Source organism: Urocitellus parryii, chromosome 5, assembly GCF_045843805.1.
Source record: "Urocitellus parryii isolate mUroPar1 chromosome 5, mUroPar1.hap1, whole genome shotgun sequence".
Lineage (NCBI taxonomy): Eukaryota > Metazoa > Chordata > Mammalia > Rodentia > Sciuridae > Urocitellus > Urocitellus parryii.
This window is the reverse complement of record NC_135535.1, coordinates 20,360,206-20,378,166: the sequence shown is the minus strand read 5'-3', so window position 1 is coordinate 20,378,166 and position 17,961 is coordinate 20,360,206. Positions and strand designations below refer to the sequence as shown.

General features: G+C 38.0%; 1 protein-coding gene across 2 annotated transcripts in view; it reads left to right on the top strand.

The window, feature by feature from the left end:
- Positions 1–17,961, top strand: part of Nr1h4 (nuclear receptor subfamily 1 group H member 4) — a 49,437-nt gene that overhangs the window by 11,979 nt on the left and 19,497 nt on the right. The window contains exons 3-6 of one of the 2 annotated variants that reach the window (XM_026397639.2): positions 11,887–12,027; positions 14,366–14,499; positions 15,884–15,982; positions 16,324–16,423. In XM_026397639.2, coding sequence (XP_026253424.1) covers positions 11,887–12,027; positions 14,366–14,499; positions 15,884–15,982; positions 16,324–16,423 — 474 coding nt within the window. Of the gene's footprint in view, positions 1–11,886; positions 12,040–14,365; positions 14,500–15,883; positions 15,983–16,323; positions 16,424–17,961 lie in introns of both variants that reach the window. The other variant, XM_026397637.2, reaches the window with a different exon arrangement.

Below are 17,961 nucleotides of genomic sequence, written 5' to 3'. Positions count from 1 at the left end.
TGAGAATTCTGGGGCATGGCAGCATGATCATAGCCAGACTAGTAGGACAGGCCAACCCTAGGAAACACCCACCTTAGAGGCAGGCAGGGGAAGAGAAGTCCATATAAGGATAGAAGTTGGAGATAGGAGGCTATCAGGAAAGTACAGGAATTTAGGAGACAAGGGACAGAGAAAGTGGTCAGAGGAGAACAGACCTTTGGAAAAATTTAGGAAGGAGAAGCTAGACTTGGATATTTTTTTTTTTTTAACAGCTGAGTATGATAGAGCTTTTTCATTGATTTCGATTTGAGACTTTGCCCCCGTGGTGTCAACAAAAGGACGGGTGTCAAGGGAGGAACCAGAGGGAGCCAGGGAAAGCCATGTCCTGTGCCAGAAGTTGTTTTGTTTTTTGGGCTTTGCACCGGATCAGTCTCTGTTGCAACTACTCAACTCTTGCCTGTGTAGCACAAAGGCAACCATATCAAGGATGGTCATGGTTGTGTTCCCATAAACCTGACTTTCAAAAATAGGCAGGAAAGTAAAAAACAGAGTCAGCGGTCTGTAGTTTGCTGACCCCTGTTCTCGAGCAATGACTCTTGAGGGTCAGTATCTGGACTAACTGAAAGCTTGTATTGTGAAAGAGCACAACATTCAATGCACCGACTGTATGTGCAAGAAATGCAGCCCTGTTTTGAATGACTGGATTTGATTGCATTTCAAGCCCTGGTGGAAATTTTATTTCATTCAATTAAGGATTGAATATCACAGAGTTTATGTGAGTATTAAATCAGATTATTATTACTATTCCCCTCACTCCTACCAAATTTCTCTGGGTTTTTGTCTAAGTTCTGGTCCTTAGTGCTGTTGTCACAGTCTGACATCTGGTCTGCTCTTCAGGTACCAAAAGGAAAGTTCTCTGTGGCACCATCCTGGGGTCCTGAGCACACTGCTCCTTCGTGTCTGGTCATCTCTATCTGCTTCTTTTAGCTTGGGGGTAGGTTCCTGACGCTGCTCCCTTGTTGTGCTAGGACCCCTGGTTGTCTGGAGAAAGCATGCAGCTATTTCATGTGTTCTCTGCCATGCGGGGCTCAGGGAATGCAAGGGCCTTCCCAGCCCTACCAAGGAAAGGGCACTTTGGTTTTAGGAACCCAAATAATATGGAGTTTCTATCAGCTATCAACCCACCCCTAGGATTTCAGGGTATCAGAGGAGCAGAGTTCAGGACCTTTCCAGGTCTAGCATGGCTTAGCTCTTGTAACTTTCTCTTTGATTGATTGCACCACTCAAAATGGGGGAAATTTCATCTAGTATTTGGGAATCAAGGGCTTAGGCTTTGCAGACTGAAGAGTTAAAAATAGGCTTCTTTGTGGTCTTTTATGTTCTCTTCAGAAACAAATAAAGTTTGTCTTAGTTTAGCAAATAAGGAAGGGAGAAGGGGAGGCAAGGAAAACCAGAGGGTGAGCCCAGAATAGGGTAGAGTGTGAGTGAAAGATCCAGGGCCCTGTGCCAGGCATGTCTCACAGCTTAGGCGACTTTGTTCCCACCCCACATCCACATCCCTTGGATATCTGTGCTCACCAGACACAAAGCAAATTTCACTCTATAGTGTTTCAGCAAAGGGAGCGTGGTTTTGGGGACTGACCAGCCTGCATTGAATCACGTTTTTCATTTCTTGGCAGCATAAGCAAATTAATATATCAGTCAGAGTTTGGTGAAATAAATCAGAAACCACTATTTCAAGCAGAAAGGAATTAATACAGGAGAAATTAGAAGGGCCAGAAAGAGGTTGTATGCCGAGGAGGGTGCTCAGAGCCACACTGCAACTCTGCTTTGCCACAGTGAAGAAGATGGGGACCTAGGAAGCCATAACAAGAATGGTTGACCGCAGGAATTCACCACCCAGCTGCCACCTAGGGATTGTGAAGCTGCCTTCACCGCAATTTCTGGCTCCAGAGCTATGACTTGTCTGCTGAGTCTGCATCTATGTACAAACAGCAAGTGCCCTGTGCCCTGTCTCTCAGCACCCTCAACTGACAAACAAGATGCTGCCATAGCAAAATTCCAGGCTGTTCATGGAGACGATAGAAGCAAAAGAAGCATGGCTCTAGCCTCACTTCTGGTTTTCAGTGTCTTTCAAAGGCATCTTTATGGGAGAGGTGAAATCATACCCACCACATTAGGGGCAAGGGTGTCTGAGAAAGGTGGTGCTCCCCTTTCCTGCCTCTATAGTATAGACTGACAGTAAGAAGGAGGGTACAGGGAATATCAAGCTAGCCAGTCTATTCAATGCCATACTTTCCCTCTGTGAACCTCAAATCAGCAAAATGGGGGATATTATCCATATCACAGGTTGAGGATTTTTTGAGGATTAAATCAGATTATTATATGTAATGTTTTTGTCATATCTCTTGCTTTAGAATTTCACTTCAGATCTGCTGACCTGTGAAGTGTAAAGAAACATGTAAATGTGGAAAACATGTAAATGTAAAAAAAAAAAACAAGAAAAAAAAATCTTAGAAACAAAGATCATAGCTGAATTTCTTGATTTCATTGGGTTTTAGTTCTAGTTCCATTAGAAATGTATTCATTCGCCTGAATGCTTTGTCATAGACATTTATGGCATCAATAACAGAAGTTGCAGTTTTAAATGTTTTAAAGAGTAATAGCAGCGGAGCACAAGCATAGTGCAGAGTGATAATGGCTGCCATTTGTTTGGCCCTAGATCATATCAAGGGCTTTCTTTCCCTCTCAGTTATCAGCCCAGTTTATGGAAATGTGATAACATCTGAATGAATTTTGATTCAAACCTTAACGAACAAAACTCATCTGCATCTGACTGGAAATTTCAAATAGCTGCATTTCCTAATAGGTCAGTGTCTGTCACATCTGTCTCAGCGCCAGGAGTCTACATATCAGGGAGAGAGAATAGCAGAATTCTTAAAAGGTATTGTATGAGTGACCAGGGGACCCTACTGGCCTTCTGAATATATTTTTATATAATACCACGAACCAATGTTAGACTTAGCTCTGAGGTTTCAGAAAAGCTTCCAAAATTATTGAAACTATCCTGTCATAGAATGGATGAAAATGTTTCTGATAGAGCTTTTGTTTATGAACATTTGTGAAAGTTATGGGGCTATCATACAAACTTAATGAGATCAAGTGAGGTCTGAGTTTATAAATTTACTAATGATCCTAATAAACTCCTTAGGCCAAATTGTCCTAGAGTATGATGCAAGATGGGATTCCAAATTATTTCACTGCATTGGAAGGCTTTTGCAGTAAGTGTTGTAGAATCATAGGTAGAGTGGGACTCTAAAGTTAGACAATTCCAAGTGATTCTCTTCCCAGCTGTTGTAAATTGGTTAACATCTCTAGGCTTCAGACTCCTACATGTAAAACACAGATGATAAGAAAAATGAGGAGGAGGAGGGTGAGTGGATGATGGTGATGATGGTGATGATAGATAACACACATCAGGTGCTTACTATATGTAGTCACTGCTCTGGAAGTTTCCATGTGCTAACTCATTTAATCTTCAGGACAACCCTTTGAGGTAGGGATCTACAGATTGTTATGAGGATTAAACAAAATAATGGCTACCAAGAAATTAATACCATACTTGCTAGTGGTAAATTCTCATTAATGTCTGTTATTATTACTATGATTATGGAATTGGGCTTTTGTTGGAAAACTGAGACATCATTTTTAAAACACCTGACTTGATCCTTTGCACACTTAAGTGCTCCATAAGCATTAGTTCTTATTTTGTTGATGATTTCTTCTCATTTTATCATTGTTATTCCTCTGTTCACCCAGCCTCCTCAATTGGAATCACACTATCTTCTAAACTTTCTCTCTTCCTGTTAATTAATTCATTCTTTAAGTTCTTTATCAAACATTATTAAGTAACAGTTTCTACACCAGACACAATTCTAAGATTAGATAGTCTGTGAACAAAACAGACAAAAGTTTTCTCCTCATAGTCACTACTTTGAAGCAATATTGAGAAAACTGTTTATATAAAGTAACTGAGCAAAAGTAGACAAAAAGGAGAAAACAGTAAAACATAACAAAGATTTAAAAACATAAAATCAATAAAATAGTATCTGAAAGAACATATGGAAAATGACAGAAAAATGATTTCCAGTGGATGCAGATAGATATTTCAAATTAATATAGAGGCAATAAGGCAAGACAATAAATACTAGATTTAAACAAGAAAAAAAACTGCTTAAAGTAAAAATACAAGCAATATATGAATATGTAAGTGATGATTAAAAGAAACTTTCCAAAGTATAAATTATTGAATGAAAATAGTTACAAACAGACGTTCAAAAAAGAAGAAGAAGGAGGAGGAGGAGGAGGAGGAGGAGGAGGAGGAGGAGGAGGAGGAGGAGGAGAAGGAGGAGGAGGAGGAGGAGGAGGAGGAGGAGGAGGAGGAGAAGGAGGAGGAGGAGAAAAATTCAAACAGCAACTCAGAGGGTAATCTGTAAGAGTAAACCAGTTCTTGGCCTCAAGCAGCTACAGGCAACCAGCAGGTACCTCCCTTGACTAAAATCCCTTACTGGGAACTCTGAGCACCCCAGGGAAGATGCTGGGAATCAGGTTTCAGGTCTTGGGAGTTTACCTACATGGGGGGTCCAAATAGCTCTTAAAGATGGGTATAAAGGTCAAGCTCCAGGAGATTGAACCCTTGTGGATCTTCTCAGGAGGCTCCATTGGGGTGACGGGGTCATTGTATTTTTATTTTCTAGTGCTTTAGACTACATTACCATTTGATAAAAATTTTGTTAAAGTAACGAGTGCACATGATTCTAAAGCCAAATGGCAAAAAGGGAGTATCACAGGAAAAAGAGTTCTGCTCCAACCCCCACACCAAGTACTGCTCCCCAGAGACTACTACTAATAACCTCGTTCTTTCTGTCTTTTTGAACTTAGCTATCTATTTATTTAGGTCATTTGGATAGTCTTTGTTTATATTGGTAGAACCATCTTTTCTCCCACAACATGGAAGAAAAACAAGAAGGGCCAGGTAAGGAGAAATGTCCTCTTGGACACCAGTCCAGTGTCTCTGCAGTTTGAAGCAGGGGAGCTAGGTGGGAGGCCGAGTCTAAGAGGACGACAAACCCCTCTTCAGATGTCCCAGGAAGCTTTTGGGAACCTTTCAAAATCTAAATCTGGCAGTTATTTTGGAAGCAAGATTTTTGAAAGTTTTGTAGGTGCAGCATACCTGCTTACACTGAACCTTGTTGAGATATCTCTGAGGTACTTTGCACATCTCCATCTACTACTGCACTGAATCTTTTTGTCCCCAACATGGCCACATGTACAGCAGCATGAACTTATTTTGCAGTGTCTGTCTATAATCTGGAAGAGTTCCATTTAGTCTATCAATCATCTGCATGGCTCTCTCTTTCTTGGTCAGGATGCGCCAAGCTAACTTCATTGTAGCCACTTTTCTCTTGATCATGGTCTTGATGAACCAGTGGTTGAAAAATATGGGTCTCATTCTCAGCAGAATTGGCTGAGAGACCCTGAAGTATGTTGCACTTACTCTTGGATTGGAGTCACAGTGTCTTGAGAGGTAGGCGTTTTTTTGTTTTGTTTTGTTTTGTTTTTTGGGAAAAAGTCGGTCCTAATTATCTCAAAATAGTCATTTCCAAAATCCGCCTGATGAGGTAATCTTCAGAATGGAATCACACAATACCAGACAAAAATAAAAATAAGCAAAACCAAATGCTAACAAACTAAATTTTTTTAAAAAATGAAGAAAAGAGATACTGCCTTAGAGTTTTCCTTTCTTATCATATCTTTCTGTAATTTTAATATTAAGTGAATGCTGACGTCATAAAATAAGTTAGAATGTGTTCTCTCTGCTTCTGTTTGTGGAAGAGATTATAGACAACTGGTATCATTTCTCCTTTAAATGGTCAGTATTGAAACCATCTGTGTCTAATGCTTTCTGTTTTGGAAGTTATTAATTACCAATTCAATTTAACAGATAAGTCTATTTTGATGGCCATCAATCCTAATTTTACAATGACTTCAGTAGACCCTGTCAGGAATTAACCCCATTGATTTTTCCTATTGTTTCCACCTGTTTATTCTCAGAGTTAGTGCACCTGTTGCTGCTCTACACGTGACTTGATTGTTCATTAAAGGCAATTCAAAGAAATCCCATGACCCTGCTATGTTGTTGGTTCACATTTCATTGCTTATTACTAACTACTACCTACAATAGGACTCGTGGTGAGGCTTGACATATTCCTGTATTTTCCTAAATCAAATTGAAACTTTTCCAAGCTCCTAACCCTCCTGGCTGATGAGAAGTTCCATTTGGACTACACTCTTTTCCCCAGGACGGTTTACAAATCTCAGGGGTGCTACATAAAGTGGAATATTTTGCTATCTCTTGGTATGCTCCTGTTCAACCTTGGATCAGTCCCTTGAAAGTGGATAACTCTGACATAGTTCAACATGGAGATCTTGCCCCAGGGTTCTCAAGGCCATGGTTCTTAGTGTCTTTCCGTCTTCATCTCAGAATCAACGTATTAGAGAACTTTATCCTTTCTGGAGAATTTTTTTTGTGTGTGTGCTCGTCCAACACTCACAGAAACTACGAGACTCATTCTGTTCCCAGGCTCTAGGAAAATTTCCCAAACCTCTTTCCAGCTAAGCTGCCTCTGCTTCCTGCAACTCTAAAAGCATTGACCTCCATGCCAACATCTTTGAGATGATCCCCTATATCCCTGTCAACAAAGGCTTGAAAACAATAGCATTGTGCAAGAGTTCTCTTTATTTAGAGGTAGGAAACTTGAGCTTTTGTCCCAGCAAGTAAGCATAAAAAGATGATTACCCTCTTGGAATGGAAAGAAAATACAAAAGCAATAGAAGCAAGGACAAAGCACATATGAAGAGCTCAATAAATTCTGGATTCACCTTAACATTTCTAAAATTATTGCAAAATACTCATATGAACTCAGACTGAGGAAGGTAACAGGTCTCTGTTAGAAGTAGGGAATTGTGCTATGTGAGATTTGGGGAGATTAATGTCTCAAGACATGTTTTTTTCTGGAATGTAAACTACTGGAAGGACAGTATAATATGGTGGTTAAGAGCGCAAAGTCTGAATAGAGACTATTAGGGTTCAAATTCAGCTGTAGCATTTGCTATCTGTAGGACATTGCGCAAATTATCCTCTGTGTAACTCATTCTCTTTTATAAAAGAGATTATAATAACGTCTCTCTCTCTCTGGATTGTTAAGAATTTTAAATGAATTGCTATATGCAAAGTATCTAGGACAGTGTCACAAAATAAGTGCTATATAAGCTGAGATAGACTAGCTGTACTGAAGCCATATTGAATGTAAAGATCTCTCATTACTCAGCTGTGTTTGTTCTTGTTTCAAATGCTTACAGACCTTGAAGTTTTGAAACATTAAACAATATTTTACTAAGTTCAAAGTAATGGGTAGCTTAAGTACCAGTGACTACTGGTGTCAATCACTGGTGGCTGGCATGTATGTGTGTATGTACACATATATTTGCATGACTTGGGAATAGAGTGTGGTCTGTGTGCTCCCAGAAAAGCAGGGGTCTAAATCTGTAGAATTAAGGGATCCCAGTAAAAGCACCATCCTGTAGTTATTCTGCTACCCCAGGGATTCCCCTAGTGCTACACATTCCCCAGATGGCAAAGCCAACCATGTCTACTCCTCTTTTATTACCAGGAAGGCTCTGTTCTTCTGTGAATTTCCTTTCCATTCATTTCCAAATGAGTTTTCTGATATGAGCATTGTTGAATATGCACAAGAAAGAGCAAGATAGAGGCAGCGGTATGAGTGTGGCTAGATTTGCATAAGTATAAATACAGTATGTGTATCCATATTTAAATGATATAATGATAATATTGTGTTGCCATCTCAGAATGAAAGCTAATTAATTCGGCTATTGAGATGATAATGATTTCTTTCTCAGTTAATACCAGAGTTTAAACACACACACACACACACACACACAAAAAAAAAAAAAAACCCTGCAGAATTGTTCTATGCACCATTCCTTTGACTCATCTTGGAATAAGGAGTTTTGTTCTGTTAACTATTGAGCTGTTTATCAGTATCTATGACAGTTTTAAAGGGAATCATTCCTGGGAGGAGCTGAAGTTTAGTACGAGGAAGACTGAATCATGAAGGTTAGGTTGTTCACTGAGCTCATGATTTGATACAAGGGAAAGTGGGTCTCTTTTTTCAGCCTCTTTTAAAATGCATTCTTTGGTATTTGCACTGTCAGTATCAATACTGATCTGAAGCACAAAGTCTTTTTTTAGACTTTATTTGGCTGGATTTGACATTTAAGAAAACGTTATACCTCTCTCCTACTGAAATTTACACCAGCTGACAAATTCACAAGCAAGTCTATGACTTTTTTAACCTTGACATGTCTAACTTTTCTTCAGCCTCTGTTTTCATAGTAAGTTACTCAAGTCTAGAGTGTTCTCTCCGTGTTTTGCTTTCTATTCTCTCCCAATCCAGTTCAGGCATCTATCACCTCTTAGCTCATGATGGTAGTCATCCTGACTTCCTAGTCTCCTCTCTCCAAGCTTTCTAGCTTCAGGGATTCTTCCCTGCTTGCAGGTTAGGTTATACCTCCCTGTCCATCTCTTTAATGACTGCTCTCTGTTCGGTGAAGACTCAACTCCTTTGCTTGGCCTTTAAGAGAATTTAATCACATTATTTCCCCTTACATCCTCTAACCATCTCTCACTAGTGCCTCCCCACTCTACCCTTCTACCATGTTCCAAGTTCCTTGGAATTTCTGAAACACCCTTACTTTGCCCATTTCCCAGAATGTCTTTTCTCCCCCTTGGTCCATGTTTCAAAGTCCCACTTATTCTCCAAGGCCTTTCTCAAATCCCTACTTCTCTGATTCCCCCTACTTGGAATTAATTAGGGTCACTTTAAGCCCATGTAATGCCTTTTCTCCAGACACTTATTTTTCAGTGTTGGGAAATCATCATATTATACTTACTTTATCATAGCAATTTTTTTGCCTGCTTCTGAAAAGTTGTCATGATAAATATGCAAATTTCTATGTAATTTGCAATGTAATTGCTGCCCCTCTTCCCTAAACACGACACAACCTTTACAAGCATAAGTCATGCCACTGAAATAATCACTTTTGCTTCCATAGGTCAATAATTTATTATTTAATTGGTTATCTAATCAGTCTATCTTGTATTATGCTGTGAATTTACTTCTTCATCATCCCACTAAGTTGGAATCTGAAGATAGCAATGTCTTATTCATCTTGTTATCTCCCAGGTCAGAGCATGTGTTAACTTTCTCTTATGACCCAAGGGAGGCAATCTTAGTAGACTTGTTAGGAGTATGAACTTTAGAGTATGACTTCCTGGGTTTGAACCCTCCTAGTCCACTCATTAAACGTGATCATGACCAAGGAATTTATTAACTTCTTTGTACCTTTTTTCCTTCATTTATAATATGGGAGGATGTAATATCATCTTCATCATAAAATTTATATAAAAATTAAATACCAAAATGGAGGTAAAGTGGCCAGAACAATAGCTAGTAAATACTTAATAAATGTTAGAAATTATTCTAACAGTCTGCTAAAATATGAGGTACTCTTGTCTGAGTTATGACATGAAGACACTTGTTGCTACATTCAATAGCGAGCCCATCTTGTAGAAATTTCACAGTGGATATTCAAGGACCAGTTAAACATCTCACTTATTTTGAGGATAAAAATAAATCAGCAGTTGGAAATTATAGAAAGGTCTTATAATATTTTTTTAAGACAGAGAGAGAGAATTTTTTAATATTTATTTTTTAGTTTTCGGTGGACACAACATCTTTATTTTATTTTTATGTGGTGCTGAGGATGGAACCCAGCACCCCGCGCATGCCAGGTGAGCGCGCTACCACTTGAGCCACATCCACAGCCCCTCTTAAAATATTTTGAAGCATGCAATTAGTGTTCTATGAATCTTTCATCCCCATAGCAAAGGTGCCACAACTGGTATGTATAGTACCTTTGTGAGAATTAGAAAAATGTGTCCCTTCCTCGGTAAAATATATACGTAAAGACATCCTGCTTCCCCAGGCCCAGAGAAAATATCTACAACAGGATCATTTGAGGATATTGTTGCATCCCTCCTGAAACTGAGGGATGTAAGGGTTGGTGTCTATCATTTACCTGGGAAATTGAAAGGCAGGTGGCTGACCTTTTATGGATAAGTGGGAGAGCTTTATCTGTTCCATAGTTTGTTGGGTCAGAGAAAGTCAGCATTAGATTATCATAAGTCCATGCCAAGAGTACCACAGAGTTAGGCCTCAGTATAACCAGTGTGGAGTGAACTGCCAAATTGCTAGATCCTGGAGAAGGGAATACAAGCCATGGGACAGAATAGAAACTTATTTGCTCTGATCAAGGAAGTACCGAAGAAAGCATCCCAATGATAGAAGGAGCTCTTTAGAGAACCCAACCCAAGGAAGAAGAATCAATTTTAAAACTTGTTAAGGATAACCAGCTTATGACACTACAGTACTTCCCACCCTCCACAGATGATATATGTTCCACGACCCCCAATAGATGCCTGAAAACATGGATAGTACCAGACTCTATGTGCACTCTGCATAACATGCCTGTGGTAAAGTTCAATTTATAAATTGGGCATAGGAAGGTATTGCCAACAATAACTAATAATAAAATATAACAATTGTAACAATATCCTGTAATAAAAGTTAAGTGAATGTAGTCTCTTTTTCAAATGCCACTGGGTGGGGGTAGTATATAGGGTGGATATGATAGCCAAGGGCTGAGTCACATACTGAGTGGCATGAAATGAAACTGCAAGATTTCATCACACCACTCAGAACAGCATGCGATCTGAAACTTGTGAGTTGTTTATTTCTGAAATTTTCCACTAATACTTTCAGACCTCGGTTGATCACGGGTAACCAAAACCTCAGGAAGTGAAACTGGGGATAAGAGTACAGGACTGTGTACCAAGCAATTAAGCATTTTCCTGTCTCTTCTCCCTTGCCTCCCACAATCTTCTCTCTCTTCACCAATCCCCCCGACACTGGAGGTGTCAGAAACTGTGGTTAACCAGATAGAGGAGAATAGGAGAAGTGGGACATGGGGAAAAGGAGAAGCAAGCGATGAAGCTAGTCACACTCCTTTTCTGACTCTACCCATCTTAACCGTAACAGGCTGAAGCTGTGCTCCAGTTTCTCAGGGGAGACGTTTGCTTTTAAATCAAGGTTGGCATTTTTATTATGATGACAGATTGGCAACATAGTAACATGAATCCAACTTTCTCCCTAACTGCTTGATAAACACCAAAACACTTTCCCAGACTTGGATCATTGCTCTCTTCCTGTCCTGACTTCTCCATCCAAGACTGACCATTCTCTGTGTCTGCTGGGCCCCAGCATAGCCTTCAGGTAGAACCTGTGCAATGCATAATTTCGTGTGTTTAATTGTGGGTATGTCTTTGCTTTCAGTCAACCTTTACACTCTTGGAATTGAGGGATGAATTTTTTTGCTTAGAGAGCACAAGTACCAACACTCGCTGGCATAAAATTGTCCCTCAATAAAGATCTATGAAAGTAATTCATCATGCCTAACGAACTGGTAGTTTTCTAAGAGAGACTATAATTCAAACTTGTTTTTATCTTTTTGAGAGGTAAATTAAAAAACAGCAACCTTCTTAACACGGTGTAATTGAAAGTACCTTTTGTTATAGGGGTACTCAAGGAGTGCCTGGGTGCTGGCTCTCCAGCAGCTCATGAGAAAACATTCTGGCATCTCTGGCTCCAGATGTGTTTTCCTGAGTGGTTAGGGACCTTTTGACATTCTTCAGTGTTTCTTCCACAGGTTTCTTCAGGAGAAGCATTACCAAAAATGCTGTGTACAAGTGTAAAAACGGGGGCAACTGTGTGATGGATATGTACATGCGAAGGAAGTGCCAGGAATGTCGGCTAAGGAAGTGCAAAGAGATGGGAATGTTGGCTGAATGTATGTATACAGGTATTCACTTCAAGCAATTAACTTCCACTAAAAATCTCTTAAGGAGGCAGATGCCAGGTAAAAATCATATCGCAAGAATGATACTTCACATAATAAAGAGGGGATCTGCTGAGCCATTTAAGTTCTTGAAAAGGGTCATGAACCACTGAAATTGTCCAAACTGTCATCTAAAGAGCATCTTGTTCACCTGAAAGAAATGACTGTTGTTTGTTGTTCTTTGTTGTAAGGAACTATACATGGAGTGAAGTGTCTCTAACATGCAGTTAAAATAACATGCTTTAATATGCTACAAAGAATGACAGTCTGAAAGTCTCCTCCAAATTTGATTTTAATCTACTCCTTATTTACTACTTAATTAACATAAAATGTATAGTTGTGGGAAAAAAGTAAGAATGCTTCATAGGATATAGCCACCTCTGAATGGTCTAAATAGAGTTTTAAACCAAGTCATTTTATTAAGAATCCATTTTCTCCTAGTGCAGCTTTGAACCAATTTGTATAGGTTTACACAGGAAATTAACTACCCTGAGTTTTAATATAATTTTGTCCTTCAATCTGATAAAGAGACACTGTATTAACTGCTGGCTTTGTGAGGGACCGCGATCTTCATCAAAAACTGGAATGCATGTTAGTATATAACATAATTAATTTTTCATTCTGCAAATGCTACAGAGCACTCAGATTCTGAGATATGTCCTGTTTCTCCTCAAAACACAAATAGACAAACAAATGTCACCAAGGGGACGATGGCATTCAGGGAGAGAATGCCACATGAAATAAAAGCCTGTGGAAGGTGACTCCAGTTCTATTGTTCCCAAATAGTACAGGCAACTGGGATGGACCCAGAAAAATAATGTATGCAGGAGAAGGGAAAATAGGTCTGTGTAAATAATCCAGCTCTAGGTGGATGAAAGTTTTATAGTGGCTGATGCCAATCTTATTTTAGCATACATGAAACAAGATCCTGAACAGGGGCTGCTGCTGGAATCCAATCTTGCAATGGAAATAGTTTGATACTGCGTGGTTCATGTTGCTCATCACTTAAATATGAACTTGTTCCAGTTGAAGCTCCAAAGACATTTTGCATGAGTCCCTCTATAAAAGTCTATAATAACATTTATGAACACAAACTTTTTTTCAGTAACAGATATAGATATTTCATAAATCTATAAAATAAATTTCCTGCACAAAGAACATTCTGGAACTTCATTTTCATTAACACTGAGAGAAGAGTAAATAAACTTAAGTGTGAACATGGAAGATTGTTCTACATTATTTTTTATAGCTTTGTTTAAGTGTAAATCAGTGATGATATTGTGTGAGCATTTAAAGCAATTTTTTTTTTCAGGCATCTTGCTTGATAGATTTCCATCACAATAAAAAGTACTTGAGATCATTTAACTTCTAAAGAGAAAAGGCTTATTTTGGGTCACAGTTTTGGAGGTTCCAGTTCATGATCTGTGGGACTCATTGCTTTTAGGCCTCTGGTTGGGGTATGCAATGGCAGCAGTGGAGAGGCAGGCGGAGGAAATTGCTCACCTCATGACCAGAAATCAAAAGAGAGAAAGGGAGGAAAGGGCCCCACAAGCCCCCTTGATGGCTCACTCCCAATACCCTAAGCACCTTCCTCTGGGCCCCACTTCCTAAGGGTTCCACTGCCTCCCAAGGGCACATACTAGAGACCCAGCCTTTAACACCTGGGTCTTCTGGGGACATTTAACACCCAAACTATAGCATTTCTTGAGTTATTTTAATATTTAACTATAATTTCAATAATTTATATAGCTATAGAAATCGATAAGATTTTGTTTTCCTAAAGGATGTTAATATTTGTTTTACTCAACAAGTTTAAATGTGAAAACAAATATACTTCTTATGGCAGAGTATATAACATGTACCAAAATAATATTAATCTTATGTTTTGAATTAAGGGCTTTCCAGATCCCCTAGATTAGGAACCGGGAGATTGTCATTCACCTTTTTATTGATCGTCTTGCATTGTATATAATGCTTTAATATCACAAATTCTTTATATAAAAGCCATCATTAAAAAATGATTTGATTAGATTTAATCTATAAAAAAAAATCCGAGGTAGATATTATTTGCATTTTACAGATGAAGAAATTGAGATTCACAGAGGTTAAACTTCTTATTCAAGGTCAAGTCTTTAAATCTCAGCCTTCTCTTTTTAAATATCTGAAGAGCTGGAATTAGTTTCTTGCCAAGTTGCACAGATTGTCTGAGCCAACCATGCAACTATTTCATGACCACACACCTAACAGAACTTTCTGTGATTGATAAAGTCCCTACGTTCATTTTTTTCAGGCTTGTTAACTGAAATTCAGTGTAAATCTAAACGACTGAGAAAAAATGTGAAGCAGTATGCAGATCAGACCATTAATGAGGACAGCGAAGGACGGGACTTGCGACAAGTGACCTCAACGACTAAGTCATGCAGGGTAATAACATGCAGTGGTGTCTGCCAAAGCCAGCAGAAGCCTAGTGATCTGGCTGGGAGACTCAGATTAGAGCCATAGCCACAGCAGAATTCCCATTTCCATTTTGCATCAAAATGGATCCCTTCTTTTGTTTTTAATCAAGAGAAAAATACATGCTTTGTTGAAAAAATTCAAATAACAGCAATGTATAAGGTGAAAAGTGAAAATTTTTATCCTGAAAAGGGCCAAAGAGAATTTCATCCATTTTTAAAAATTTTTTTAGTTGTAGTTGGACACAATACCTTTATTTTATTCATATATTTTTATGAGGTGCTAAGGATCGAACCCAGGGTCTTGCACGTGCAAGGTGAGCGCTCTACCGCTGAGCCACAACCCCAGCCCCAATTTCGTCCATTTTTACTTTTTAAAAATATATTATCTTGTATTCATTTTGGAAAAAAATAATTTTATAGAAAAATATTATTCTTTTTAAAATTTTTAAAAAATATTTATTTTTTAGTTATAGGTGGAAACAATATCAATATTTTATTTTTATGTGGTAATGAGGATTGAACCCAGTGCCTCACGCATGCTAGGTGAGCGCTCAACCTCTGAGCCACAACACCAGCCCCCCAAAATATTATTCTTCCCTAGTGTTTCATCAGCAACACTTTTTGGTATAAGGAAACAAAGAATTGACACAATTATTCATATTCCTTAAAAGATGCTATCAGGAGGGAAAGAAATGTTTGAGATCTGAATTGTCCTGATTGACAACTCTCTGTTTTGGGGCTCAGCAAACCTTTCCCCCCCTGTTAAGTGCCAGATTATTTGAGGATTTTGTCACATGGTCTCTATCACAACTATTTGACTCTTCCATTTTAGTGCAAAACCAGCATAGACAATATATCAACAAAACAGCGTGGCCATGTTTCAATAAAACTTTATTTACCAAAGTAGGTAGTTTGGTCCATAAGCCAGTTTGTCAACCTCTGCATATAGAATAATATGCTTAGCTGGAGTCTCCATTTTACATGCAGGAACATTTTCTTACTTTTGATTAAACCTTGAACTTCTCCTGACCTTCAATGTGAAGGGGCTTAATAGGTTTTCATGTGCACACTATTAGTTACTCTTAAGAAATACATGAAAAGCATATTTTGTTATACATGTTTTCTAGATGGGAAAAAGAGTAACTTGAAACAAATGTAAGGAAGAATGATATTGCCTGCCCCAAGACCCACAAAAAGCTCTTAATTACACACTATATTAAGCTTCATAGTTCCTGCTGTACTTAGGGCATTTCTCAATACTTTGCTATCAGTTCACTCCAAGTGAATGCACATATAGTAACAATGACTTATAATCGCCCTCCCTAACACCTTTTATTTTCTTGCCAGTGTAGGAGAAAAATGAACTCACCCCAGATCAACAGAATCTTCTACATTATATTATGGATTCATATAGCAAACAGAGGATGCCTCAGGAAATCACAAATAAAATTGTATGTATAATATTTGAAAATATATTTCTTTAAAGTTAATGTTTTCTGGAGCTTTTATTACCTTGGATGTGAAATTTTTATATGGGTATGTTACTTGAAATAATTCAAACTAAAAATTTAAGTTCTATATTTAAACTTTTAGCAGCATTAAGCAATTAAAAAGGAAGAAGTCACACATCTATCTTGTTAATAGTAATTGCTCTCCAAAGATCTGAGAAATATGAGCTGGGTTTTAAAATTTTATTACCTCAATTTTGTTTTCCTTTAGTCTAATGATTTTATATTGATTTATCCTTTTTTCTATCTATTTATTAATCATTTGCTTTTTTCTTACAATTTAGTTAAAGGAAGAATTCAGTGCAGAAGAAAATTTTCTCATTTTAACAGAAATGGCTACCACTCATGTACAGATTCTTGTAGAATTCACAAAAAAACTTCCAGGTAGTATTTTTTAAATAATAAAAGTTAATATTTATTGAGTGTTTATTTGCCATAGATTATATTGATCACTTTACATATAATGGTTTGGTTTTTTTTTTTTTTTTGAGTCTCAAACATTCCTGTGGGATCAGATCTTTTATCACTATTACTGTTGGCAGGTACCTTTACATGTAGTCACTTCTCTGCTATGCTGTATAATATTCTTGTGACACTGAGTGGGGCAGATATGTTCATTGTGTAATGAGAATCATCTCACATCCTATTCATATATAACCATTATAGACATGAAAAGTTAGAGTTATAAAGGATATTTAATATCACTTATAAAGATTCTTCCAAATCAATAGAAATTGGGACTTTGTAAAGTTGTCATTCATCCACTGATTCATCCAATAAGTAATTGTTGATACTTACTCTGTAAGTATCTAAATGCTTAGCTGCTTAGCTATTACCTTCAAGAAAAGTGGTTACAGGCTATTAAAACATGCGCACATACACGCATACATACAAAATTAGCTGTTAGAACATAGAGGGAATAGTTACTCATTGTGTCTGAGAAAGACAGGGAGACTTCAGAGAGAATTATATTTGTGTTGAATAGAAAACAAAGGAGGTTTTCAGTTGGCATGGAGAGGAGCTTTCCAAGTTGAGAGGTCTTATGAGAAGGTAATGAGGCAATAACAAGAACACGATTGTTAGAGATGGGAGAGAAAATTCAGTGTGACAATAGCATGATGTCTGTGATGGACTCCTTCATTTGACAGTAAAGCAAGTTGGTACAGATGACAAGGACCTAACTAAGGAATTTAATCCTTGTCCCCACTGGGTGATGAAGACATTTTGATGGCTTCTCATTTTGAAGAGAGGGAAATGATAAAATTTTTCTTGTACGAAGGTGGTTTTATCAGGGTCATAAAAGATGGATTTGAATAGGAAGGGATGGGAGCTGAGAGGACCAGCTAGTAGGCTATTGCACAAGACCTGTCAAGAGGGCTTGAAATAAAGCAATAACAGTGGGAGAGGGAAGAGGAACAAAATGAAGACAGATGCAAAATGACAGGACTTGGTGAACACTGTACATGTTAGGTAAAGGCTATCAACAGTCCTGTCTGTGATGCCAGCACAGGAACTAGAATGCACGAGTCTTATCTTCTAGCCTAAAATTCTTTCTGCTGCATTATCAGTGCCCTCTAATCTAATCAGTTGAAATTGTTCCAGTGTTTTAAATTAAGAAAAAATTTTTAGTGTATCAGAATCCCTGGTTTTAAAGAGTACAATAGATACCTTGCAAAACTCTGTAATGTAAATTACTGCTGGTCTGTCATAAGATTTTAATTTGGTATGTTAATTTGCCTTCTTTTTGTCAGCATTATGCTATTATTTTATTAAATGTGTCACAGGCAGAAATCTACATAAAACTAATAAAATGTGGGGAGAAAGTTCTTGCTATCATTGAAACATTTATATTCTCTCATTTCTTTGTTAGCAATGAAAGATAAACTTAATTTGCTATAGCTAATGAATTCAAAGGCAATCTT